The sequence below is a fragment of the Pagrus major genome, chromosome 2 (genome assembly GCF_040436345.1).
Source record: "Pagrus major chromosome 2, Pma_NU_1.0".
Classification (NCBI taxonomy): domain Eukaryota; kingdom Metazoa; phylum Chordata; class Actinopteri; order Spariformes; family Sparidae; genus Pagrus; species Pagrus major.
The window spans coordinates 22,901,757-22,928,940 of NC_133216.1; the positions used below are offsets into that span (position 1 = coordinate 22,901,757).

At 40.2% G+C, this 27,184-nt stretch overlaps 1 protein-coding gene across 1 annotated transcript in view; it reads left to right on the forward strand.

The window, feature by feature from the left end:
* The first annotated feature begins 2,136 nt into the window (after positions 1 to 2,136).
* Positions 2,137 to 27,184, forward strand: part of mipepa (mitochondrial intermediate peptidase a) — a 28,373-nt gene continuing 3,325 nt past the window's right edge. The window contains exons 1-18 of the mRNA XM_073483025.1: positions 2,137 to 2,518; positions 2,670 to 2,843; positions 3,700 to 3,788; positions 3,946 to 4,032; positions 4,179 to 4,242; positions 4,519 to 4,701; positions 5,622 to 5,778; positions 6,034 to 6,082; positions 6,492 to 6,552; positions 6,725 to 6,777; positions 8,932 to 9,085; positions 9,269 to 9,346; positions 10,229 to 10,436; positions 11,121 to 11,230; positions 11,784 to 11,858; positions 12,175 to 12,291; positions 16,783 to 16,904; positions 18,317 to 18,390. Of these exons, the coding sequence (XP_073339126.1) occupies positions 2,372 to 2,518; positions 2,670 to 2,843; positions 3,700 to 3,788; positions 3,946 to 4,032; positions 4,179 to 4,242; positions 4,519 to 4,701; positions 5,622 to 5,778; positions 6,034 to 6,082; positions 6,492 to 6,552; positions 6,725 to 6,777; positions 8,932 to 9,085; positions 9,269 to 9,346; positions 10,229 to 10,436; positions 11,121 to 11,230; positions 11,784 to 11,858; positions 12,175 to 12,291; positions 16,783 to 16,904; positions 18,317 to 18,390 (2,002 nt within the window). The 5' untranslated portion in view covers positions 2,137 to 2,371. The remainder of the gene's footprint in view (positions 2,519 to 2,669; positions 2,844 to 3,699; positions 3,789 to 3,945; positions 4,033 to 4,178; positions 4,243 to 4,518; positions 4,702 to 5,621; positions 5,779 to 6,033; positions 6,083 to 6,491; positions 6,553 to 6,724; positions 6,778 to 8,931; positions 9,086 to 9,268; positions 9,347 to 10,228; positions 10,437 to 11,120; positions 11,231 to 11,783; positions 11,859 to 12,174; positions 12,292 to 16,782; positions 16,905 to 18,316; positions 18,391 to 27,184) is intronic.

Genomic DNA, 27,184 nt, shown 5'->3' on the forward strand with positions numbered 1-27,184 from the left:
GGCTGCAGAAACTGGACACCAATTTTATATTCTAAAAAATGAGGTAATATAATTAAACGATGTTACACCCTCCATCAAGTTCACTGTTGTGTCTTTAATACACTGCCGTAGCTCGTACTGACGATTTTTCATGAGACTTCTTTCTGGAGCATGCAAAATGTTTTTTCTTACTTTTTTTTTTTTTTTTTTACAGAAAAAAGTCTCTTTGTATTTTACTTTACTACCAATTCCTTTGTAAAGTAACTCTGCCCTTATCTCAGCTGCCAGGTGTTCACAGGGCCCAGCACTGCTACCCATGGGACATGTGCCACCCTTCCTCTGATTGTTTAGCTTCTCCACATTGGCCTGCTTCAGATTTCTTTAGAGTTAAATATAGTAAATTAATGCATATTGTCATAAAATTAACCAAACTGGTAAAAGCAGAGCTCTCCGAAGCCTGATGTTAACGGCTGTGCAATGAACTTTCCTCTCTGGCATATAGCAAACAATGTAGCTCTGTCCAACATGCTTATGGCATGCCCATCAGCATGTCCTCTGCAGTGCTGTCACCTGTAAGGAAAACCATGGGCCTTGACCCTCCCTGCTCTTATAAAATTCTTAGCCAACAAATAATACATTAAAGACCAGCTCTTCCTCAGACTGTGCGATCCCAGTGTACTGTAAATCATTGATTTCATCCCAATTATGGGACAGAGGTGTTGCTGTTCTCACTGTAAGGACTCATATCTTTGCGAATGACATGTGACAAGGCAGTTGTGTTACAAACTGCTCCTGCAGGGTTGTGGTTCAGTTTTTGAGGAAAAAATCTGGTCAATGCTGTAGAGTAGGTGGCTTTTGACATGTTAATGCCAGCACAAGGTTGAATGCCAGGTTTCTTTTTGAAGTGCCCGGCGAGGTGTGTCTTGAACAGAAACTCTGAGATATTCTTCTCCTTGGCGCTGATGCAGGTGAACCTTTTCTCATTTTTCTCACAGGGCTTGAGTCGTGAAATCAAGTCAAGTCGTCTAAAGAGAAAGATCATATGTTCATAGTTATTTTAACGTTTTATGTTATTCCATTGCAGATATCTGCGTACGCAAACAGGCGATTGTAATGACACATTACACCACCTTAACTACCTCAAATATCAGACTTTGAAGACATGAAAACACCTGGTGCTGCCCAGAACAACCTAAATGTGTTGGTTACAAAAAGACGATGGCCAAAACCAAGGGCACTGACTTTAATTCAACTTAAAACCTAACACTAGCTAAATCACATTCAGCACTAGACTGATCCCACCAAGATGCATCACAGAGCGCCACAGGAAATCATTCCTGGCTGTGGCCATCAAACTGTCCTCGCTCTGAGCGTCAGACACTCGGAGTCGATAGGAGGACTCTGGACGCTTTGTTTCTCAAATAATGTGCAATAATTATGACAAATAATGTGCAATAACCCATATTTCAACTGTAGCATTATTTATTACACTATATATATATATATATATATATATATTTCTAGTAGGATGTACATTTCTTATATTTTATTATTCTTGCTTACATATAGTTTTTATTTTTCTGCATATTTTCTAAGACTTTTGAATGGGAGCAGCTGTAACGCAAGCAATTCCCCCTCTGGGATCAATAAAGTATTTCTGATTCTGACTGTGATTAACCAAAAGTTAAGCCACACTGCTAACTAACTTTAGACTAATAACTGCCTTTTTTCAACTAAAACAAAGTGGGGGAAATAGTTTATGGGCATAAACCAGATAATTTATTGTTAATTTATTGTTATTTTACCGTTTTTCAGCTTCAGTTGAAGCCATATTACTCACAGCTGTTTAAAAAGTAGCTTTTAAAAAAAGTATCTTCCGTCGCATCTGTGCGACGTCATCACGTCATGGTTTATGGTTTTACGTAGCTCCTCGCACTTTCGACAGATCGGATTTGTTTTTAAGTCTTATTTTATCACATTAGCAGCGTGTGGAAAATCAAACACTGTCCCGACTGATATACAAGGTGACACAGCCTTTTGTTTGTTATGAATATTACTTCTTCAATATATCTATTCTTATTTTTTTCGCGAAAATACGACCGGCTACAGTCATTTCGCTTAGCTTTGAGAGATAACCAGCGAGCTAACATGTGAGCAGTTGAGTCTGTTGGATTGACAGGTACGCTGCCTCACACATGACAAAAACAGTAAGCCGTTACTTTCCCTGAAGAGGAAGGGTAATGATATATTAATATTATTTACGTTTGTCAATTATATTTCAGTTCTAACAGTATTACAACGAAGCTAAAGTTTAGCATGTCCTCTGTCAGCCACTGTCAACACTACAAGCTTCAGTAGACACCAACAGGACATAGAGCAGATTTGGCACAAAATGTCTGCGTGTAAAAGGTTGTTGTACTTCGTAAAGCACAGAAGCTTATGGACGCATGTTCGGAGAAATGTCACAACATGGTCTCCTGTTGGAGCTGCTTTCAACACCAAAACTCACAGGAGGCTGAACCTGGTGGAGAAAAACGGGGTTTGTACCTTTCTTCAATGTGTCTCTTAAGTAATAACACTGCTGCATCAGTGCATGCATACAGCCTTAGTGAATCAGTGTAAACAGAAATTGCACCAGTTCGTGGTAAACATGTTATGACATTCCCAGTCCGTGTGACCTCTGGTTACAGGGTTTGTTTGGAGTGCCAGAGCTGAACAGTCCTGCAGGCTTCCAGGTGGCCACCAAGGCAGCTCTCAGGAACACAGAGCGTCTGCTGGAGAAGGCTTGTTCTTGTCCTCCAGGGGTTGAGACAGTCGAGTCTTTTGACCAGCTCTCAGATGGTTTGTGTAAAGTGGCTGATCTGGTGAGTTGAACACCCATAAGCGTACCAAAATGTTGCATCATAACTGGCCAAACTGTCATCATTTCATGGATACCACACACACTGAGCTACTGGGTAATATTTAGCAAGTTTCTATGCAGCAGTAGTAAATAAGCACCAGTCTCTTGGTAAAAGCAGTGTACCAGTGTTAGAGTGGAATTCATTAAAGATAAGATAATAGAATAGAGCAGAACTTTATTGTCCCACTACCACTAAGGCATGAAATTAATCTTTGTCTCCTGATGATAATAAATGCAGTAAAAACAATACAAAGTACCAAACAAAAATCATCAGTCGTACATGCGCAAAATTAATAAAAATCTCCCGACATGGGGCTATTTTAATGTTGTTTTTCCATTATATTGATTACAAATTATACAAAGGATCCCTTTTATGTCTTCTTGTTTACCAGAGGTGTTCTATAGCAATGACATTACCTCAGATTCGGATTGAAGGGGATAATCTAATGATTTTTGTTTATTACCAGCAATTTTCCTGGTTCCTCTTACAACCTTCACAATGATCGTGGTAACATACCACACTGAGATGACAACACAAAGATGCTCTCTGAAATTAGTCTGTTTTCAACGTAGTTTAGATAACGTTGATGCATGCATCTGCAGAAAAAACTGATCAAATGGGCTGTAAGCGTGACAGGATACCTGTGACAATACATTACATTTTTATTACAGTTTTTGTGCATTCTTGACCACAGCATTTAACAATCATTGTTTCCTGAACCTGTGCTGCCTCCCTCCGACTCGTGTATTTTGCATTGTGTGCTCCTTATGTTCTCTGTAGAGTTGTAAGTTGAGTGTCGTTTTTATTTCTACAACAGGCAGACTTTGTTAAAGTAGCACATCCAGATCCAGACTTTCGTGAGGCTGCAGAGAAGACCTGCATAGAGATTGGAACAGTTGTGGAGAAGTAAGAGGAAACATAGATTGATCTCTACAAACAAACATGTTGTTGCATTACACCACTTAAAACTGGTCATTAAACAACATATTTCTGCATGCTTCAGTTGAGACACGTCTTGAGTAGGGCTTGACAGATGTTCGGGTTTGTTGGTTGTTTGTTTCAGGCTGAACACTAATGTCGAACTTTGCCAAAGCCTAAAAAAACTGCTGGATAACCCGGAGATTGTGGCTCAGCTGGACCCCGATACGAGGTAATTTTACTGTCATCTTATTTAGTAAATGACTCTATGGTAGGTGATGATACAGCTGTGGATGTACTATTTATTGTTTATCTCTTTCCATAACTAATGATGATAAGTAATGATGATGATTAATCGGTGTAATTCTGCCTTTACAGACGAGTGGCAGAGTTGTTCTTGTTCGACTTTGAAATCAGTGGAATTCATCTGGACGACAAACTGGTGAGATGATGATGTGCGGTTGCTCAATACATTTAAGTTCAGTACAATTTACATTATCCTGGAAAAATGCCACCTCAGTTTAAAAAAAAAAAAAGTGTAAGAATTCTTGTAATAAGTATAATAAGTTTTTCGCATTCTAACCTGTGACATGGATTTGAACAGACAAGTTATCACATATCAATAATAAATAAAGACAACATCAGTAACACATGTTTTAATATATGTCTCTACTGTACTTTGACATATTTACTGAACTTGCTGCCGTTCTCCCTGCAGAGGAAAGAGGCAGTCGCTCTTCACGTAAAGCTGTTGGATCTAAACAACGAGTTTCTGGCCAGTTCTCACATGCCCAACAGAATTGCGAGGTCTGCGATTCCTGAGCATTTACACCTGCACTTTGCAAGTGAAGGAAGCTTCATCCAAGTTGGGGGATTACATGCAGATTCGCCTGATGACTTGGTATGTAGTTACTGGAACATTTCTCCCTTTTGCTCAGCAGGTGGCGCCTTTGCCATGTAACAGATCCCAGGGCTGATGTAAGAGCAGGCAGAAAACGACAGTAGCTTATTCTGTCCTGATTAGTAAACAGATCCATTTTCAAAACGCTAATAAATTGTATTTAAGAGCATTTTCATTAATAAAATATTAGCTCCAGCCTCCTGTCTGCATTTTATGAACAGTAAGCAGTGCTAGTAGCTCTAACAACAGTCCAAATATATGTTATGCAGTTATAAGAACAGGCTTTATTTATTTTAACACATTTATTATACCCTTGATGTTATGATGGTAATGCCAATGTGATTATTAGCATGTTAATTATGAGCAGTATGATACAGCAATGCATAAAGTCAGTGTACAGTCAAATATAAAACAAAATATAATATCAATATATTAAAATATTAGGGTCGCAATGATTAGTCGATTGATTGAAAAAATATTAACTGGCAACCATTTTGATAATCGATTTACAATTCAGTCATTTTTCAAGCAAAAATGTCAAATGTCAAACATTTTCTGATTCCAGCTTATTAAACTTTGTCATGTTTGACAGTAAAATGAAGAGTCTTTGGGTTTTGGACTGTTGGTTGGACAAAAGAAGGAATTTGAAGACGTCACTTCGAGCTCTGGGAAAATGATTTTTCAACATTCAGTAGACTGTTAATCGCAAAAATAGTTGGCAGAGAAATCGACAAATGAATATAATGGTTAGTTGCAGCCGTAAAAAACATAACAAATGTCAACATGAAAGTAAGAGTAAATTAAGAATTAATTGTCTACATCTGATCATCCAAAGATCTTTCACTGATTAGGAGTGCTCTTGTTCTGCACCTTTGTTGATATGCTGCTTTTTAAATATCATGCCTCTCTTCTACTTGTAGGTGCGAGAGATTGCCTACAGGATTTACCTCTACCCAAATGCAGATCTGATGGAGTGTCTGGAAGAGCTGCTGAAGTGCAGATACAAATTGGCCAAATTGGTGGGCTACGAGTCGTACGGGCACAGAGCCATGAAGGGAACGATGGCCAAAACACCAGGTTAATACGTCTCCTTGCTTCAGTATCATCGTGGCTATCATTAGTCAGTGCTGTATCTGAATGGTTGCTTGATGGAAAGAGCGTGAAATACATTTCAGTATTTGCTTCGCAGTAACTGGTAACCAGACAATCATCATTTAACTGGTTTAATATAAGCTACAAAAATATTTTTTCTACGCTGCTATTTCTCTGCCTTTGGCAACTAGTTTCAGGTAGTTTTACATGCTGCAATTTGTCTTTTATTACCCTTTGCAGAGACGGTGATGAGTTTCCTTCAGTTGTTAACAGACAAGCTGGCAGACAGGTAAAGTCTACTCTTAAATGTTTTTGCCAGAAATGTGAAAAAAATTTACAGATCCATTATTCTGTTTTGCAATCACAACCTGATTTATGCTTAATATTCTTTTTAAAGACTTCCGTGTCGTTAAAGACCAAATCAGTACTTCCCTTTTATAGTTGAACATAAGTGGCCTGATACTCATATTCTGTGTGCTCGGGATCCCTCAAACAGTCCAAAAATATGCCAGGTGGACCAGAGCCTCTAAAACACCCACAGGTATGAGTGCGAGCCTGTCCAGGGTGTTTCCCTGCTTTCAGCCAAATGCATGCTGGGATAGGCTGTGCCCCCCTTGACACTGACTGGAGATAGGTGGGTGAAGACTGGAGTGCCTCGAGTCAGTTAGTTCATAACATGTTTGTATGTTTTCTCACAGAACGGCCAAAGACTTTAAGATGATGAGAAACATGAAGAAAAAGCTCAACCCTCGTAATGCTGTGAGTGATATATATATTTTTTTATTTTTTTACATAAGAGGAAATTGTCCTCGACTGTAACTTCCCTCAATCAGTATTTCATCAGTTTTAATTGTTTTAAAATTGCTTAATTTCTTCTTGTAATTAAGTTGATATCACGTGTAAATAAAATCCTCCCCGTGTGATTTTACAGGAGCTCATGCCGTGGGATCATCCGTACCTCAGTGGCGTCCTTCGTGCTGAAAGGTGAGTAGTTTTTATCTTATGAAACATGTTTTTCAGCTGTTATTTGATAAAACCATTTTGATCAGTATCTTTTGTGGTGGTTTTAGATGTTTGTAATGCCATATTCCACCAAGGTGTTGTTGGGCCCCGGCTCATCCTCAGGTGTCAGATGGTACAAAAGGTGTTAATGGAGAAGCATGGGAGTTGTCTAAGTGTTTCTAAATCAGGACAATACGATCTGGTATGATCGACCTCGCCTGCGTCAGCATATCGGTTTTCATTATAACGGTAGCATTTTTTGTTTATGGCTGAATCCCAGTGTGTTTTGGGCCAACCTAACATCTTACAGCCTTCACAGTGAGTTTCAGTGCATTTTGCAGTTCCTCAAACATTTGACAAATAGCTATTTTATTGTGGTCAACTACTACAAAGGACTGCACATTTTTCTTATCTATTTCACTGGTTGTGATGAGTTGTATAGTTTCTCTTTTCCCTCATATTGGAAGGATCTTGTTCAATGAGTAAATTAAAATAGCATGTTGATTTCTTTGCTTTAAAACCTGTATTTGCATTAAATACATAACTTGAGGACACCTTGAAAATTGTGACGGACACACTTTTCTGACGAAATGATGCACTGAAAACAAACAACAGATTATTCAATACAAATGTGTAAATTGCAGCCCTCACCAACAGCTAACAGCTGCTTTTATGTTGTACTAGTTCAGGGCTGATCTTGTTACTGAAACATTTTAGGCTTTTTTGTAGACAGATCCAGTTGACAGATTAAATGAAATGATGGGGGACAACATGCAACAGAGATCCCCTGCTAAACTCGAACCTGGTTGCAATTCATGTTCTGTGCCTCCATCCTGAGGCCACCGGAGCGCCACGTTACTGAAACTCATTTAAACAGTGATCATTTTGTTCCTCCAGCAACTCCATCTGCAAAATTCAAGCTGCTATAGTCTAAGTTTAGCTGTTATTAGTCCCATTGAGAGTCCCCAGCTTTATACAAATATCTGTTCTTAATGAACTGCACTTTTCCTTCCAAGCACTCACCAGAGACTAATAACATGACGGGCCAAACGTTCCATAGTTACAAGCAAATCTTTATCGCAGACATTATAGATCCCTCATGTGTCCTTCGGATTTATCAGCCACCAAACTGTGAGTGTGTGTGCGTGCGTTACCATGTGTTGGTGACTGTTCCCACAGCTTCTGAGGAGGAGTGGATCTGTTAGCTTGTCTTCCTCTCTCTCATGCTACCACAAATTTCTCTTCTTCTCCTGTTAGTGGTTTTGGGCTCTGCTAGTTGGCAAGCGATCCCAAAAGAAATTGAGGATGCAGTCTGATTGCATTGAAAAGCGGTTTCCTCTGAACTGCTTCTGTTTTCTGCTACACACACACACACACACACACACACACACACACACACACACACACACACACACACACACACACACACACACACACACACAAACCCCAAAGCTGTTAATCTCTGACAAACACACCAGTCACTATGTCATGCTTTTTCTCTCAATCACTCACTCAATCATTTTCCCTTTATCTCTGCTTCTCCATCAGTAACTGTTTGAACTGGAGAGTGTTCAAACCGTATTGAAATGGGGTACAGATTGTGTGTGTGTGTGTGGTAAACAGAGCAGTGCTGAACAGCAGTCTGTTATTCATCACTGATAATACACTAGATGTGGTGTTCAAGCTAAACAAGCCTTTTGGTTCGGTGCTCTTTATCTAAAGTGCCTTATAGCAGCATGAATGCATCCATCTGAAGCATGGGTGGGCCCAGGACAAGGACCACCCTCCTGTCACCCTGAGCTCTGTCAGTCTTATGGCTGCTTCCTACCAGTTGATAACAGTCAGGGGATGTTTAGCCAGACCACTCAGTAGCCTGCATAACAACATTTGCAGCAATAATGTGCTCACTTTAAATAGGGTCTACATTGTCATGCCTCAAAATGAACTGTGTTTGCAGTATGTGTGATACTCTCCTCAGTCCACTTCCAGCAAAGGGGTAAATCTTGAGTCCTATAAGACTTTAGGACACATTTTATTTAGGGGAAAGAAAGGCACATCTTTCGTTACCTGTGACAGTCATTTGAAATGGCTGCCTCCTTCATTCCTTTCTTCTGGTTTGTGTTTTACTCATGGCAGGTACAACATAGAGCCCAGTCTGTACAGTCCGTATTTGTCTCTGGGTGCCTGCATGGAGGGTTTGAACAACCTCTTCTCTGAGCTGTACGGTGTGTCCCTCATGTCCGAACAGCCAAGTGCTGGAGAGGTCTGGAGCGACGACGTCCGCAAACTGGTAATTCTCTCTAATGGTGCAAAATGTCTAAGATTGTCTTGGATCTAAAGTCCTCTTTATGATATGTACTAGGATTTGATGTATGCTGTTGGTTGAAGTCTTTTTTTTCTTTTTTAAACCAAAGAGTTTTTAAATACTGTATGTGTTTTTAATGTGTGTTTATGTCTCTGTGTGTGTTCCCAGGCCGTGGTACACGAGACAGAGGGATTATTGGGATATATCTACTGTGACTTTTTCGTCCGGCCAAATAAACCTCATCAGGTGTGCAATCACGATCTCATCTACAAAGTTTTCTTTACAGGTTCATGTTGGTTTCTCCATTGAAAATAGGACTTTCCATGTTGTACGATGACCTCGATTTGGTGATTGTCTATCTTTTATTCTCAATTCCTTTATTTTCAATTCAGTTTTCAGATCAAAAATGTTTTATTGACATAAAAGAATAAAAGGTTATTAGACAAGTCAAAAATATAAATGACTACATCAATGAATGGTATTGGTAGTTAAAGGTTCCCTAATAGCTCTGTGGAGCAGTACTTTAATCAGCGAGTTCCCCTTTCAGTCAGCTTTTCAAATGTTTTCAAGACCTCAAGGATACACACAGCATGTTTTAGTGAGTTATGCTGGATGTTAACTCGTTTGTTTACCAGAAAACTCCACAGGGCACCTTTTAGATAATTAAAATGGAGTGTAAAAAGAATGGAAAACTTTGTACTTATTTTATAACTGTCGCAGTAATTTCTTGATATAGTATCGTGTTGTGTAACAACAGCAAACCCTGCCAAAACTTTGCCTGTGGTTGAGTCACGTGAGGCTGATCCATCAACAAACAATTCCAATTCAGCATTGGGGAACGGTGTATCTTGCAGATCTGGCCTAGTGGAGCAAACTACAGTTATGGCTGCCACACAGTCATGTGGTTCTCCCTCCCTAGCTGTAGGAAGAAGGATAACAGGATTTAAAATTGTACAACACTTCACTGTGATATTTGGCAAGTCTAATAACACAGTATTGTATTTTTCCACTACAATAACCTTCAATCAGTTTAATAAAAAAGATAGAGTTTTATAGTTTACCACCACTCAGTTGATAACACTTGCATTTCCATTAATTATCACCTCCTCCTCCTCCTCCTCCTCCTAGGACTGTCACTTCACCATACGTGGCGGACGCTGGTGCCAGGAAACGGGTCAGTACCAGCTTCCAGTGGTGGTGCTGATGCTGAGTCTCCCCAACCCCACTAAGGGCGCCCCCACCCTACTCACTCCGGGCATGATGGAGAACCTCTTCCACGAGATGGGACACGCCATGCACTCCATGTTGGGACGCACGCGCTACCAGCATGTGACAGGTAGGATAAAAATAATAAAATACCCATAAAAAAATAAAACAAGAGATAATGGAGCCGAGGTTGTTCACATTCAGCAGCACCAGCAAAGCAGTTGCTCACTGCTCACATATGGTGTGCTCTGTATATTAAAATAAAGGCTCTGTAGTTCCCAAATGTCACAAGCTAGAATTATGTAGTTTGATACGGAGCTGTAGGTTCTTTGTTACAGTGTGGTGAATTGAAAATAAAGGGTAAATCTGATTATCAGCCCTGAGGACAACTTCAGATTATTCTTTGCTACCAAGGCTGTCATTCGATACCATTTCACTTGTCAGATAAAGTTGATGGATTTCTTCTGTAGTAATTCAAGATCCCCAAAGTATTTATTTTACACTAATAACAGTATCCATTAACTCAACTTGAGGCTGTTCTTTTAGTGGATGCCATGTTTACACCTGTTTAGACGTGCTAAAGCTCACCACAGTTACATTACGAGTAACTTAACGCTGCCTCGCTTTTCATATGTTGTATTTGATATTACATTTAAACAAATGAGGACTGTCAAAGTGACGTGCAGTACTTGCTGCCTAAAAAAATTTGCTCATTAGAGTTGTGTGCCAGGTCAATGACAGATTCTGGTTAGACTATTTTTTTCATTTGTCTACATTTTTTCCTCATATCTAAGCTGTGACATCTCTTCTCTAGGAACCAGATGTGCGACTGACTTTGCTGAAGTCCCCTCCATCCTCATGGAGTACTTTGCCACAGACTACAGAGTCATCAGCCAGTTTGCACGCCATTATGAAACTGGACAGGTACGCACAACCCTCAGAATATAAGCTAAATGAAGACTGTGCACTATAAAACGTTACTCAATGTTTGTGGGGAGTTATTAGTAATATGAACACCTTAATTTTTCATTTTAAACTGTGATGTTGTAAATTAAAGGTCTGATGTGTAGGATTTATAGAGATGTATTTGCAGAGATGGAATATAACATTCATAATTATGTTTTTATTGGTGTTTAACACCAGAAACTAAGAACTGTTGTGTTTTTGTTACCTTAGAAAGGGCCTTTTTTATCTACAGAGGGAGCAGTCCTCTTCCATGACATGTTGCACTGCCATGTTTCTACAGTAGCCCAGAACGGACAAACCAAACACTGGCTTTAGAGAGGGCCTTTACTGCTTTTTATGTTTTTGACAGTCCCCGTAGGGGAGGGAGAGACATGTTCCATTGGTTGCAATTCGCAGCCTCATTGTTAGATGCCACTAAATCCTACACGCTGGACCTTTAAGATTTTGTCACATCAGCTGTTCTCATGTAAAACCTTCTTAGTTCATTCTGTGTGTGTCATTGTCTACTCAGCCTCTGCCTGAGAGTATGGTGGCTCGCCTGTGTGAGTCAAAGAAGGTGTGTGGAGCTGCAGACACCCAGCTGCAGGTACAATGACCAACCTCATGCACATCATTTACAATTATATCAAAGTATGTTTAAATTCCTTGAGTTCAAGTTCAAGTGTTCATTATACTTTGTCAGGTATTGTGACAGCTTTTGTTTAAAGAACAAGTATTTCGCAGCCCTAAAACTAAAAAGAAAATCAGCAGAGATACCCATTAAAAACATCTTAAAAAGTCCAATCTGATTGCTTTAAATTTGTTAATGATGGTAAAAATGGAAATATAGTTTTCATTTAAGTTTGTATTGGCAGGACTGACTCAGTAGCAACTGTGTGTTTAATTGTATTTTTCCTGGGCAGATTTTCTACGCCGTCTTGGATCAGATTTACCACAGCAAACCTCAGAACCGCTCTACCACAGACATCCTGAAGGAGATGCAGCAGAAATTCTACGGCTTGCCTTACACGTCCAATACGGTACATCCCCGACCGTCACGCTGCCTTTGACTTATTTTACTTTAGACGCTGAACCCTGATTACAGTCTCTGAAGTTGATGACAATTTGGGGAAAGTTCTGTGCATGACTCTCCTCTTCTCCTTTAGCTTTCTACTCTCTTTCCACTTTCTCTTACTCTCCTTTCTCCTCTTTCTCTCTGGTTTTATATCTTTTACCCAGGCACAGCAGCATTTAAGGGATTAAAGCCTTTTTTGAAGCCCTGCTAAAATAACAAAGCAGAGGTACACTTTGAATGAGCTCTCCCTGGGGGAAATATTTGAAACTCTTCCTCCCGGTGCTTCGTGAAAAAAGGCTCTCTATTTCCCCCCACTTTTGCAGCTGTGGGCGAGGGGGATGAGGCCAGGAGGGAGAAGGGGAATCAAAAACACATCATTTAGCTGGGAATGGCCTTCATAGAGCATTTACTCTAGGTTGTAATGATGTGTGGAGCCATCAGGAATAGAGATTACAGAACTGCTGTATATTCCCCCAAAACGTCAGTATCCCGGCCAGCGTTTCTTCTCACTGGAGTCCTCCTACTCCTCTGCCCGGCTTCGTAGCTCCCTCTCCAGAGGTTGTGGTTAAGTTATATAGTTTCCCACTGTCGTCGTCATTCCCCTTCAATGTTACAAACCACACTGAGAGCTCTAACAGACACTTTCACCTCCGTGCACACAGCTCACCACAGCAGGATCGTTTTCCTCATTTGAACTCTGAGGATGATTGCAGCGCTTAAGTTTCTTGAATTGGATCATCAGAGCAAGTGAAAACAGATTTGTTTAGATCCTTCAATGACAGACTTAAACTTGTTTTCTTTTTTTAATTCGCCCTCTCCAGTCTTCACCCTTCCTCATGGAAACATTGCTCAGGAAAAGTTTCCAGTAAAGTGAACGTTTGAGTGGCTAATAGGTTACGGAGAGCCGCAGATTATAAACATTAGGGTGATACTGACATGTGTATAGTTTATAGAGCAGGGCTATCATTTCCCACTGAGCGCTGAGAGAGAGGATCAGCTGTGAGTAACACAGACCACATGCTCACCCTTGAGCTGAAGATAATATTTGGAAATCAATGGCAGAAAGCAAGACGCTCTCCCCGCCGTGTTGACATTTCTTTAATCTGCGATTCTTGGCCTGAATGTTTTGGGGCCAACTTGTTGCTCTTTTTTTTTCTTCTTTTACTGAGCTGTGTTTTTAATGCACTCTCAAGCACATATGATCCACATTCTCCTGTAAAAGTTGCACCTTAGCACCACAAACAAAAAGCCACAAGTTGGGTTTAGCAAGAACAAAAGAAAAAGTCTTTTATCTCACAAGAGGAAGAGAGTAAAAAGCCTGCACTGACTTTGTCTCCTTTGAATGTAAGGATCAAAAGGATATCTCTCTGACATGTCACCCACTTGCACTCTCAAAAAAAGTCAACATTAATTATTTGATGTGAAGCAGCGGGACTGCAGACAAAGAGGAGCTTGGAAGTCTGAAAATCATTTTTTGTGACACGTTGTGACAAGTGCTTTAAAGCATCTGGTCAAAGACTCAGACAGCAAACAGAATCAAATAAAAGGCTTGTTTTCCCACAGGTTTTAAATCTGAACTAAAGAACATCAAAAGCACAAAACAGCCTCGCTGCAAAAAAGGGAAGCTAAAATGGAAGAAAAACACTGATTTCAAGAGAAATGATGTAATGCTAGTGAAATTATCTGTCCGTGCAGTAAGATGATTTTTACTTGACAAGAAATCTGAAATCTTGAAATAATTTGGTTCAGGCTAGAAGTAAGTCGGCTCTGATAAGCGTTCAAATGTTTAAGATAAGGGGAAATGCTGTTTTTTACATCAAAATGCGAGACCAGACCAAACTAAAGGCCAAGAAACAGGAAAAAAGTCAATAATTTAGTGGAAAATGACTTGATACCAGTGGAGTTTTATTGTGAAAGAGCGTGGTATGTGGCTTCTCTCTCTCTCATGTAGCTTGTTTTACCAGTAAATTACTGATTTTTAAGATTTCCTGACAGAATATACCATAATCAAAGATAGAAAGTAGAAAATGACTTTCAAAACAAGATAATTAATCTCTCTTATTTCCCAATCCAAGATTCTCAATCTTGGCAAACATACACTCTGTGTGTTTTTTTTTTTTTTGTTTGTTTGTTTTTTTCAATCTATCAATTAATCTTGTTTTTATGAATCAGAATTATCATTTGTCGACGTGTTCTGCTCTGTCCAATTTATATGGATATAAATGAACTCCAAACAGCTAAAACAGACTTCTAACCTACATGACCCGAGGCACCAAATCACTGCTGCATTCAGCTGACAAAGCAAACTCGGTCAACTTCAGCTTGCCCGTGCGTATCTGAGCCAGAACTCCTCTCAAGAGTGCTATTTACTCTTATTAGAGTCACTGCAGCCCAGAAGAGTCTCATCAAGTCGACACTTTGGAGCTTAAGCGTTTTTAGTGCTGTTGGATCATCCAGACCACATAAGACCACAGAGCTCTCTCCCATAACGCTGAAGATGAGCAGCCCCCATTTTAAGCTCTCAAACAGCTGCTTGAGACAGCTGTTTATGACACTTTGTCATGCAGTAATATAACTCTGAAGGTATTTATCATGAAAGTGTATGAGATGTTTTTTTTAGATTATTGAACTCCTTGCTTTACCTCCTACATCTGACCTCAGTACGTTACTATGATAAGATGTAGATGCAAGGTAAGGGATATGATTTAGAATAGAAAGAAATTACGAGCCCTACTCACTGATCAGTGCAATGTAAAAACTCACGGGAACAAAAACACTCCCAGTAATCAAACGTCTAGTAAACAAACCTCTAAAGCCGAATAATAGGTAAAAAGAAAACAGGAGGAGTCTAGAATAAAGCTAGTAATCTTAGAATGAGAAAATAAATAATAAACACAATGCAATATGTATTTTAATGTGTATTATTACACCAGAATTGTTGCAGTATTAAAATGTACTTATTGCACAAAGATCACTGTGATGCACAGCAAAAAATGTAGTATAATTATATAATATTTTATTTTTTGATTTTGTTTCATTGATTACATTAGTGTTGTCATCATCAGCAGCAGTTTTTTGGTAAAAAGCTAAAAGAAATCACTTTATACTAAAAAACAGCAGACAGGCAAAGCTAGTAACTAGCTGGTGAACACAATGAAGCATTTAGCAATTACCGATATTTGCCTCATGAGATTAAATAAAGGTTATACTGTATATATAATATAAATGCAGAGTGAATATTCATCAGATGGCCACAAACAAGACCCCAAATAAATGCTTATCTTATTTCATGTCTACTTCATTAGCAACGAAACAGCTTTATAAGGTGATAATACTGTATGTCAGTTTTGTGTTTACAGTTTGTTTTCGCTGCCACCAAGTGACCAAAAACTCAGTTTAAACACAGGATTATAAACTGTATAAGTTATTCTTCTCGTCATTAAAGGATTTTGGTTTCGGGCTTCAGAGATTAAAGTATCTTTTATCACCAAGGACAATAAAACCTGCAGGGATTTTGTCTGGCATCGGTACTGAAGCTCTGAGGTCATCTGTGTACAAACAGTCCATAAGTTCCCTACTTCCTTTGATTGAGACTATTATTTCACTTGCTGTTGGAGTTTATAGTTATTACATTTTTTTATGTGGAGGTGGAGGGAGGCGTCTGCAGTCTGTTATGGTTTTGTTAACTACAGCAGCTGCTTTCTTTTCTAAATGGCTGAATGTTTGAGTGTTTGCCAGCTGAATTCCCCCAGAGTCCCCGCTTGCAGAGATCATAAAAGAGCTCGTCTTTATAGATGTGGAGAGGGGCCGCCTCAGGCGACTGCATGGAGAACAGAGGAGAGGAGCAGGGGGCTTTCTACCATTTAGGAATTTCCATGTTTCGTCCTTTAATGGAGGAGCTGGCAGTTTGTGATTTAATGTTTTCTTATTGAGGTTTGTTGGAGGAAAGGTGATTTTCCACCAATATTATGACAGCAACAAAGACAATAGAAGCAGCCTCAAAGTTTTTAAACTAAAACTGATGGAACGGTGACTCTTACAAATATAAGGCTTTTTGTTTGTTGTGGTTTTATCACTGTCATTGTATGTAGATGTTTTAAGTTGTATCCTCACATTTAGCTGCGATCATAGAACAGCTCCTCTCAACAGGTTTTAAGAGCAGAAACATTTATGTTGGCCCTCTGCTACACTGCTGCCCCACCTCACACCGTTTCTGACAATCTTATAACATTTTTCATTTTGTCAAAACTAATACATAGTGTACATGGGGATAATTGAATGCTCTTCTTGTGTCATTTCTTTATTTAGAAGTAACAATTCTTCTAACTTTTCTGTTTGTTCTGTCACATCCAGTCTGGTGAAGAAGAACCTGTTGATGGCTAGATTTTTTTTAAGCTGCGCCGTCTTCTCACTCAGGTGAAGATGATAACTTTCATTTTTAAAATTCCCTTTACAGGCATGGCAACTGAGATTCAGCCACCTGATTGGCTATGGGGCGAAGTACTACTCCTACCTCATGTCCCGAGCCGTGGCCTCCATGGTGTGGAGACAGTGCTTCGCTCAGGATCCTCTGAACAGGTGAGACGGCTGCTCAAATGCACAAATGTGACTTCTATTAAATGAAAAGGCGAATATCCTCAACTTTTACATAAGAAAAACTTGAAACTGAGCATTTGGTTATGCACTGGCTCAGTTTTTAATTGAAATGCTCAGTGCCAAACTAAAAGGAAATGACCGCAGAGTTGAAGATCTGTGGCAGCTTCCAATAAAATCACTTTCACAGAGGTCTAATGCAAACGGGAAAGAGCACAATGGAGTTTAATGCGTCGCAATCTATACATGCGTTTAAAATGTGTCCCTTTTTGAAGACCTTTACTTTGAAAAGGCTGTCCACAGTGTTTCTGCATTGGCACTGACGTCCCCAAACTCCACTGCACCAATTTGGAAGCACAGGTGTTGAAGAAAATGGTAGATAAATTTAAGTTCCATGTTGCTGCTTTGTCAAATATTCAAATCTTTTTTACCATGTTTCAGTAACAGAGTACTGCAGCTAAAATGAATAAGGAAAATGCACTTCCTTGTGCACAGGATAAGTTTATGTGGACTTTTTAGTAGATGCATGCTTATGGTGGAGAAATGCAAGTTATAGAGCCTCCTCTTTAATGAGTGCCCTCCACAGCTAATAAATGCATCTTAATGTGGAGTGACACTCAGTGGTACTGGACCAGTGAGGTGGGACAGTTCCATCTCAAAGCAAAGACAGAAATATCCTCCAAAAAAGGATTCTGGTTGTTTTTTACCACATAATGCAAGTGAAGAACTTAATCTGTATTGTAGCTTCCACCGAGGTATAAGATATGTTTTGATGAATCCCTGTCCTGAATCTCTGTTTAGTCCCTTGTATCCTTTGTGCTAATGGTGAGATTATTACCTGTTTTACGTTTAGAGCGCTGACACAGATGGCTCCTGACAGGCCGCCTTCCCTGGATACTGTTTAAGTCTCTGCCGCCTGACATTGAACATGATATTAATATGAAACTCGCGCCGAGTTGGCAGGTGTCTGCTGTGACTCACAGACACCCACCAGCATCCACATTACCAGACTCCCCCTTATCACAAGTGTTTGCCCCTGGACAAAGCACAAAGGCTTTGTTTTGAAAAACGAAGCCTCTACCATATCTCCATCTAGTCGCGCCCTGCAGGCTTCTCTCCATTCTTTCCTCTTCTTTTTCTTTACTGTCTCTCCGTCTTCATGTGTTCCCTATCCATCTGAGATTGTTTTAGTTCCACCTGCAGTTGTCAGATCTCTGTTTCCTGTCACCTGTCTGTTGTGAACAGGCAGCTTTTCGAGACTTGGCCCTGGGCTCCGAGTGGCAGCAGGAGCAGTGGATGGGGTTGACAGGGTATGAGGAGCTGACAGGAGAGAATACAGGTGTCTGTAACCGTATCTCTCTCTCTCTCTCTTCTGTGTCTGTCTTTCTCTTTGTCAGGGACATGGGGGAGCGTTACCGTCGCGAGATGCTGGCCCATGGAGGAGCCAAGGAGCCCATGCTGATGGTGGAAGGTAATTTACCATGTACTGCGTTTTTTCCCACCCAATGCTGAAAGAATCAAATTTAGCAAAAAAAAGTCAGTGAAGCACTTTATTTTATCACCAGTTCATCTTCAAACTGTTTGACGCTTTAAAGCCTCAGGTCCTCCTTCACTATTTCTGGGCTCTCTAAGGACCTTCTGACCCCACAGCCTTCAGGCAGCAGTTGTATACCTCGTACAGGACACCTGCTCTCGGCAGATTTGGTTGTTTTGTAACATAGTTTAACAGCTTTAGGATTTCACCAGAGTTCATCTCTCTTCAGTTCAGGAATTAAAGTGTCAGTCCATTAGTTTCCAGTATCAGCGTCGGTAAAAGAGGTTGTGTAATTACTGTAATGTAATGCTGCTGAATTTGTTTTGACACGCTGGACAGTCTGGAGGGTGAACTGCTTTCAAAATTGTTTTTCTGTCTTGCGCGAGGCCGAAAAGTGAATACAGATGACTAGTTACAATTTGTGTTGGTGGGAAAATGTCCACACATAAAAAGTTAGATAATTTCAGTCAGCTTTTGTTGAATTGATTTATTTGACAAGGTTTCTTTTTCCTGATCAAATTGTTAAAAGTATCTAGAATATTACAGAGGAAGAACAAATAATGAATTATATAATTTATAAATAAATAATGAAAACAGAAAACGTTTTATATTATGAGTAGAATAAGACTCTGAACCCAGTTTCTACCCTGGCATAGTGATGAATTAGAAAGTAACATAACTAAAAATGGGGGAATATTTAACATTATCACAAATTCTTTTACTAAAGAGATTTCACATTATTAACTACAGATGTTTAAAACATTAAAAAAATGGACTAACATGCACAGAATGTGGAAAAAACAGTGTTGACGTTGAGCATAGCATGCTAACCAGCTAACCCTGGGTCTTCCTGTCTCATAATACCACTTATGAGACTCGAGAGACCTGGTCTGACAGTACAGCATCCCGTAGTTTCAGCTGGCAGATGTGTGCAAGTTTCGAATTTTTACCACGCTACACTAAGACGAGCTTATTTGCTTCATTAACTTATCGTAAAACACACTTCATTAAAACTCAACTTAAACAAAATAGAACCCACCACAACAGTCTTAATTTGTCTTTCCACAATCACCTCTAGAGTCAGAATAAATCCTAGATGCACCAAGTATGATATGAAAATATAACACGTCTACACTGAGCTAACTAGCTAACAGCAGTTAGTAGCTTACTGACCATAGGATGTAAATAAACATTGGGCATGCCTAAGAAACTGATCGGATTTTCCATTACACACCCGTGAAACCAGAAAATAAGATACATTATTGTTGGGTTGATAATCATCAATGAACAGCAATAATTTGGAGCAACTTTTATCTACAGTATTGAGTAAGACTGAAAAGTCTATGACAATCCTTTGACCTCACTGTAAGTATTGTGTTGTATCAACTGATTTCCTGGAAATGTAACACTAACTTGCAGGTTTGTCATCAGACAGAAGCAGCTGTGAGTCCATTAGTCAGGTTTAGTTTTTCAGGCGTTCACAGCTGCTGTTGTGGTTTGGCCCGCTCTGTGCTTCAGCTCCCACAATACCAGATTAACACACCTTCCACAGTTCTTATCTTTGTTTACAAGAGCTTTGTGAACCCAGAGACGCAGCCAGTCCTTCTGTGGTAGTCTGCTGCAGTAGAAATTGTCGAGTCAGTCCCTCTGGCAGCCCTATTCATGCCAGTCCAACCCTTTTTTGAGGTCAGTAATATGATCTGCTTTACTAAATGACATTATGCTACTTTTTTTTGAGCACAGACGAAATGCAGAAGGCAGGAAAGACAGACATGGATGATTATAGGTTTGAGTCCTAAGACTGCTGACTCTGCAGGGCTTAAAACCCACTGTGCCTTCAACCACCTCAGATCTGCTACGTATAATTAGTCATGCCACTGGCTTTAGATATGCTAATGTGGGTCCATTGATCTCAACTGTTGAATCGATTAAGATGAGATTTTTACATTCATGGTCCTCAGAGGATGAATCCTACAGATTTTGGTGATTCCCCTGAATTTTCCTCTAGCACCACCTCGGGGTTTGTGTTTTGTGTTTCTTGTGAATGTCTCAACAACCGTTTGGTTGCCATGGAATTCCTAACAGACATTCATGTCCCCCTTAGGGTGAGTTGTGATAACTTTGGCGATCCTCTGACTTTTCCTCTTGCAGCACCATCAGGTCAAAGTGTCTCTTCTTCCAATTGATTGGTTTATGACTAGATTAAGGGTCGACTGACGTGTTTTTCTCAGCACGATTCAATACAGATTATTAGTAACCAAGGAGACTGATAACCGATATTTGTGACTGATAAACATTTTGCAGTAAAAATGAAATCTTACTGTCAGAATTAATAACCAGCGAAGGAAAGTAATTAAGAACAATTTACTCAAGTACTATACTTAAGTACAATCTTTGTCAATTTTTGTAGTATTTCCATTTTCTGTTACCTCCAGTCTACGACATTTTCGAAGCAAGTATTATACTTTTTAATCCACTACATTTATTTGATTACTTTAGTTACTAGTTACTTTGCAGATTCAGATTACCAAGTGTTGATAGAGTATTATTCGTGATGTGTAACCAGTCAGATTGTTGTGGGCGTGATGTTGAATGAGACCACAGATTAGAGTCCAGAGTCAGAGACAGAGACGGGATGCTGCACCAGGGCCAAAGTAGCACAGTCATTTATTTTATCGGCAATCTGACAAAAAAAAAAAAAAAGCACAGATTCTAATGATTGGAAATGCTTCATATCGGATCTGATACTCAGTCGGGCCGATAGTAGGTCTAACCCCTGGACTAGATACCTGCAAAAACTGACATTCCCCTCAGCCTCAGCTGTACTTTGTGTTTGGCGCTAAGTGGCACAGGTTAGCATGCTAACTCACTTAACTAAGATGGTGATCATGGCAAACAGTATACCTGCTAGACATCAGCCTGTTAGCATTGTAATTGTGAGTAGGTTAACATGCTGATTTTAGCATTTTGCTCAAAGCACCACTGTACTATCGTAAACCCGCACAGGGCTGCTACCATGGCTGTGGACTCCAAGTCTTGTTTGGCTGTATTGTTTTTGTTTTTTGGGGGTTTTCTCTAAGTTTAAACCATCAAACTATGGTTAATCAGGTTGTGCCATTGAAGCAGAAGCTGTAGTTTATCTTTATTTAGGCTTGACAGGCTAAATAAAAAAACTTCCTCTTGTTGCCCTCTTCTTTTCATCCTCCCATCACTTCCTTCTCTCCTCGTGGAGTAGTCACTGTGGCATGTCTGGACAGGACAACAGCAGAGAAGGTGAGAGGAGGGAGACAGAGAGAGGGAGCAGCAGTATCAGGTGACACTTGGGAGTGTACTGTAAATCCCTCCCTCAGGGTCACCTCCACCCTCCTGCATCGGATTGTCCTTCTGACAGCTCCGACCGGGGCTGCGCCCAGCCTCTGAAATTACAGCCACCAACAGATCAGATCCTTGTTATTAAATCTACTGACCAATTAACTGTTGTTGAACTGACAGCATTTGCTTTTATGGCTCCCTTTGAAGTGAATGCTACTCTAATTATAGGCCAAGGCCCTGTGTGCAGGATAGTTATCAGGGTCATATTGATCCCTCTGGCTGTCTTTCCCAGCCATAAGTCATTGTTCAAGCCTCAAGCCTGTAAAAATGTCTGCTTTGGGAATAAAACTTAGCCAGAACAATATAATTTTAGAACAGAAAATGCAGATCAAATAAATTCTGGGCAGTGTCCCATAAAACAGTTTTCAGTCCAGCTTCACTCTGTGTAGCTGCAGCTATGATAGTCATCTTAAACCTGTTTCTTTTGTGTCTTTTATCATACAATTTATTCCACGTCTGGAGAAACTAACATTTGAAAAGAGACTCTTCCACCCACCTCGCCATTTTGATGGCTACAAATGTCCTCGTAATTAATCTTCGTATCATGAAAGCCTTAGTAAGAGTTATAAAACTACATCAGTGCATGTGCTAAAACATTTAACTTTTCACCACTATTCGCTTTGGGGTTGAGAGGTTCACAGCAACCATCTTGAATTCCTATCAAAGGAATGGAAAAGGATTTTGAAGCGAATAAGAAGGGCCCTTTTATGTCTATTAGCAGTATTTATGCCAGAAGAGACCAGAAGACTGGAGGAAGGACACAGAATCCAGATCCAACCCATTACACATAATCTTTTCAAACAAAGACCCTTGTAAATGAAGGTGTGTAACATTTCCCTGCTGTCCCCTTTGGCGAGGTGGTGGAGGGGGCACAAGGGCACGCAGGCAACCGGAGCAGGCCCAGCAAGGCTAATCAGAGGCCAGTCTTTATCAGCGTGGCTCCCTGCCCGCTACTGGATGTTTCCCAGGAAAAGACGGTGTTGAAATGTAAACCCGGGCATTAAATCCAGGGCAGCAGCACCAGCACTGAGCGAGGGAGTCAGAGAAAAAGTGAGAGCAGAAAGGGAAAGAGGGAGTGAAAGGTGATCGACTGACTGAACTGAACCTCGGCTCCTGCCACAGAGAGGGCTTTCATGGCCCAGACTGTTCCCATAGCCCCGACCGCCGAGCACAGAAAATGGATCTACTTGGGCTCGGTAGCTGAGTCCCAGGACCCTGTTAGTTCTTTGTCCAGAAGGCAGCTTGGCTGAATAGTTCTTATGACTGCTCACGTAGTCCATAATAAACCCCAAGAGCACGGTGGTCTGTACAGTCCCACAGCACTTTTGTGACAGTGATGTATAGTTCTGTCTGAACATGAGGAGACGTTTGGGTTGAACTTCACAGATAAGATGTAAAGCTGCAAAATCCATAATTTACAGCCTATCGAAGAAAACCATCTTTCTAGTGCTCTAGTGCACAGCGCAGGTACAGAGGGAAGTGTCTTTGCTTTGATTTACTGAGAGCAGTTTGTCTTTTGATGACCATGGGACTGTGAAGACAAAGTAATAAAAGTCCTGAAACATTTGAAGGAATACTTACCATTGCTGAAGACATACTGGTAGAGGGCAGCTTGTTTTAGCTGTTGTGTGAGGGAAATCCAAACAAATAGATGAGTTTAAATATATAATATAATATAAATTTAGGTGTATCTCTGTGCCTGACAAATGTCTTGAGTTTTCACGAAGAAATGTATCTACAACACTATGAGTCTACAGGCAAGCTAGCACCTCTGTGAGCCTGTACTTTAGCATATGCAGCACTTTGAGATAAATGCTAACATCGACATGCTAACATGCTCACACTTACAATGATGTTTAGTGGTTCTAATGTTTGCCATGTTTAGTTAGTTTATCTGATTAGCATGCTAACATTTGCTAATTAGCGATAAACACAAAGTTGAACTAAGGCTAATGGGAAGGTTAGCTTTGGTATTTAGTCATGAACCAAAGTATTAGACATATTCTATAGTTGTCAAGATATTGAAGTTAAAGTTAATATATGGAACATTTCTGCATTAAAATGTCCAAAAAGCACTACGCTATTGTTCTATATTTTGTTATGTTGTACTTTGATTATCCCAAATATTTCCAGCAGTGTTCAAACCCAGAGAAAATTAAGTCAGGGTAAACATGCTTTTCATTTAGTTGCCTGTTGCTATAATTCAAAAGGGAAACATCAGATGATGCATCAGAGAGTGAGGAAGGAAGTCAGCAAACAAGACAAAACATAACACAAATAAAACTTTCAAACATTTACCTCATCCATCAACATTTCATCAACATCTGATGAGTCACATCAGATAGATTTTCACTGGCAATTGTGGTTGTTTAACAAAGAAGACAACAAACTCCCATGATCCCACGCTGCTCCACAACGCCATCAGACTACTTCTTTTGTTTTCATTGTTTCGATTTAGACTCCTCGTGGCAGAAATTACATATTACATACTGCTTACAGACTAGTCAGTAGGATTCATCCACTGGGGACCATGGATGTCATACAACGAGGTACGGTGTGCAGTATTTACGTTTTGGAATGAATCTCTCAAGTTGCATAAAACTGATTTCTGCGTTTTAGACCTGCAGCCCGGGACTTTTACACTAACGTCTGTTACGTTCGAGCCGTTGTGAAGTGAGTTCACACAAAGCTGATTAAACCTATCACCACCTAGCAGATCTCTCTGTATTTCGCAGTATACCAAAGCATATAAAGCTGGAGGAGGAGACAAAAAGTTCCTCACTTCTGTTTCAGTGAAGATTAATTTTATGCGCGAGTTTATCCTCAACAACAGCAAGTTTTTCTTCTTCTTTTTTCCTTTTGTGAAGGAACTTACTCAACAAAGAGCCTCCCAGTGCAGTGTTTGTCATCGCCCTTGTCTTGCTTGCTTTCTGGGCCCGTCTTAAGTGCTGTTTGTAGAAAAAGCTTCCTGAACTTCAAAGGTGTAATTACAGAGGCAGTGAGCCGAAGGTTTGCCTCCAGGTTCGACAGAGGTAACAGCGTTTCACACCTTGACATGTTTCGAATGGTTATGAGCAGCAGCTGAACAGCTTCTGAAGAAGCCAGAAATGTGCGATCATAAACTCTGACATATGTGTACGAATGTTGTTTCATATACACACTGGGAATATGAGGCTACAGAGGCAGTGAGGTCGAGGCTCAAGTTACCGCACGCTGCAGTTTGTTCTTATTTTAAATGTACAAATGCGTTCGGCTGCTCCCTCCGAGTTGCATGTGGGCGTAATTGGCCTATAAAAGCAACCAATTAAATTCATGAAGAAACAGAATGCAGCCGAGCCCGTGAGACCGGGATTAATGGCTCTTATAAAGGGACCAGTTTCAGCAAAAAGACACTTTCCAGTGATGCTGATAAGTGCTCTAACAGCAGAATACAGGTAAAAATTAAAGTGCTTGCTCCGCTTATTTTCAGGGACACATGTAATGTATTGTTTTTTGAAGAAAAACTACTAATCCAGAGGATGGCTAATTTGACTAATGATCCAAATCATGGGAGTCCTCTTTTATTTAACTGTTCTTAGAAGAATGTCGGCCATCAGACAGTCTGTTCTTCATTTCTTTATCTGTGACAGAAAAGCTCTTTCTAGGCAGTTGCTCGGATGTTTGATAAACTCAGCCAGAAGTACTTTAGCTGCAGGCTGGGCAGCAATTTTGAAACATTTCTACTTAATCCTTGTCCCCAGAGCTGTCATTAGCCAGGCTCAGAGCTGTTAGCTGGCCACGTAGGTCTTTATTCGACTGATACCCATCGCCCACCACCCTTTAACTAAATAAATGATTCTGTGGAGGCTGTGTATGTTCTCCTGTGAGAGATACAGCTCTGTTTACTTGAAAGACTTTTTTGTAACTTTGAGTGCAGTTGGAGAAAAATATTGTAATATTTATAATAATATAAAAATATTTTAGACATTAAGTTGCATCTTACCTTAAAGATCATAGGGTGGACACAACAGATTGTACTATTTACTAGGTTTTACTAGGACACACCCTAAAAAAACACCCTGATTTATCATCTATTTTTCTGTAAATGGGAACATAATTTACAAAATGAACTTCATGCTGTATTAAAGAAGACTTAGACTAGTGATTGAGACCAGAAATTCAACAGGAAACTGTTTACTGATGTAAGAAATCAAGTGAGAAGTAGGGTCATTTTCTCATAAACTTACATACAATTAGACTTCTTTTTGAAACCAGTCCCTGCTGGACATGAGAAAGAATGCAGGTTTAGCCCTATGCATTGATACTTTTCAGACCACTTTTAAGCACACTGTTAATATAAAATGAGTTTCCATGACGAAATTGAAAGAATCGCTCTGATCTGTTTTGAGGAAATAACAGTTTCGGAGTAGAAGTGGAAGCTGAGCTAAAGAAGAGGGTCTGTGATTTGAACTTTCCCACACCAGCTTGGAAAAACTAGGCAGGAATAGAGAACGAGTAGAGCACTTTCCTTCTCCAACAAGTACTCTTGAAGTACCCTTGAGCAAAGGTCTTCAGCTGCCAATAGCTCCAGTGAGGCTGTTCAGTGGCCAAATTGTGTGCAACTGCAAAGCAGGATTTGGCCTAAAAGTTGCATTCTTAATCAGCGGTTTGTCGTTACGAAAGATCATCTGTTATTTTAAAATACTTTGTCCATTATGTGTCTTTTAACACCTGCTGTTTTGCTCAAACTCTGTTGGCCGAGTTGGCTCACACTCCCGGCCCTGAGATGACTGTAATAGGTAGAAGCCTTGTTTCTCAATGGCTGTGTCAGTGCCATTATGAATGGAAATGGAAACTCTTAAATCCGAGATGACTCACATGGCAGAGCCTCTGTCTTAAGGCTTTCCTAACAATGGACACAAAGCACAGCCTATGTTTAATTTGGCTCTGGTTTTACTTGGCGCGTGGCCAAAAGTCAGTGTATATACCTCTGCCCGCTGTAATGCTGTCAAGCATGCAGAGAGACTCGTACAGGACCTGTGCTGCGGAGGTGCTGTTGTTGTAAAGTGTCCGGAACTACTTTTCACCAGAGCAGTTCATGGAGGTCAGTGTGTGGGGAGGAACACATTGTAATTTTTCAAAGCTGTGAGCACCACAAATAAAGTTTGTGTTCGGGTGGAGGAAGCCATCTCTAAACTGAACATATAAAGCTAAAGCTGTTTCCCTGCATGGATACTGCTTGGGGTAAGTAAGAATTTTGGTGAGCTGACCCTTTAAACTGGGGTCTGTTTTGTCTGACTCGGCTCCACCTCCTTGTGTGCATCTATAAAAGCAGCTCCTCAGATCAGATACTCCTCCACAGTGTTGTTATGACTTTGAG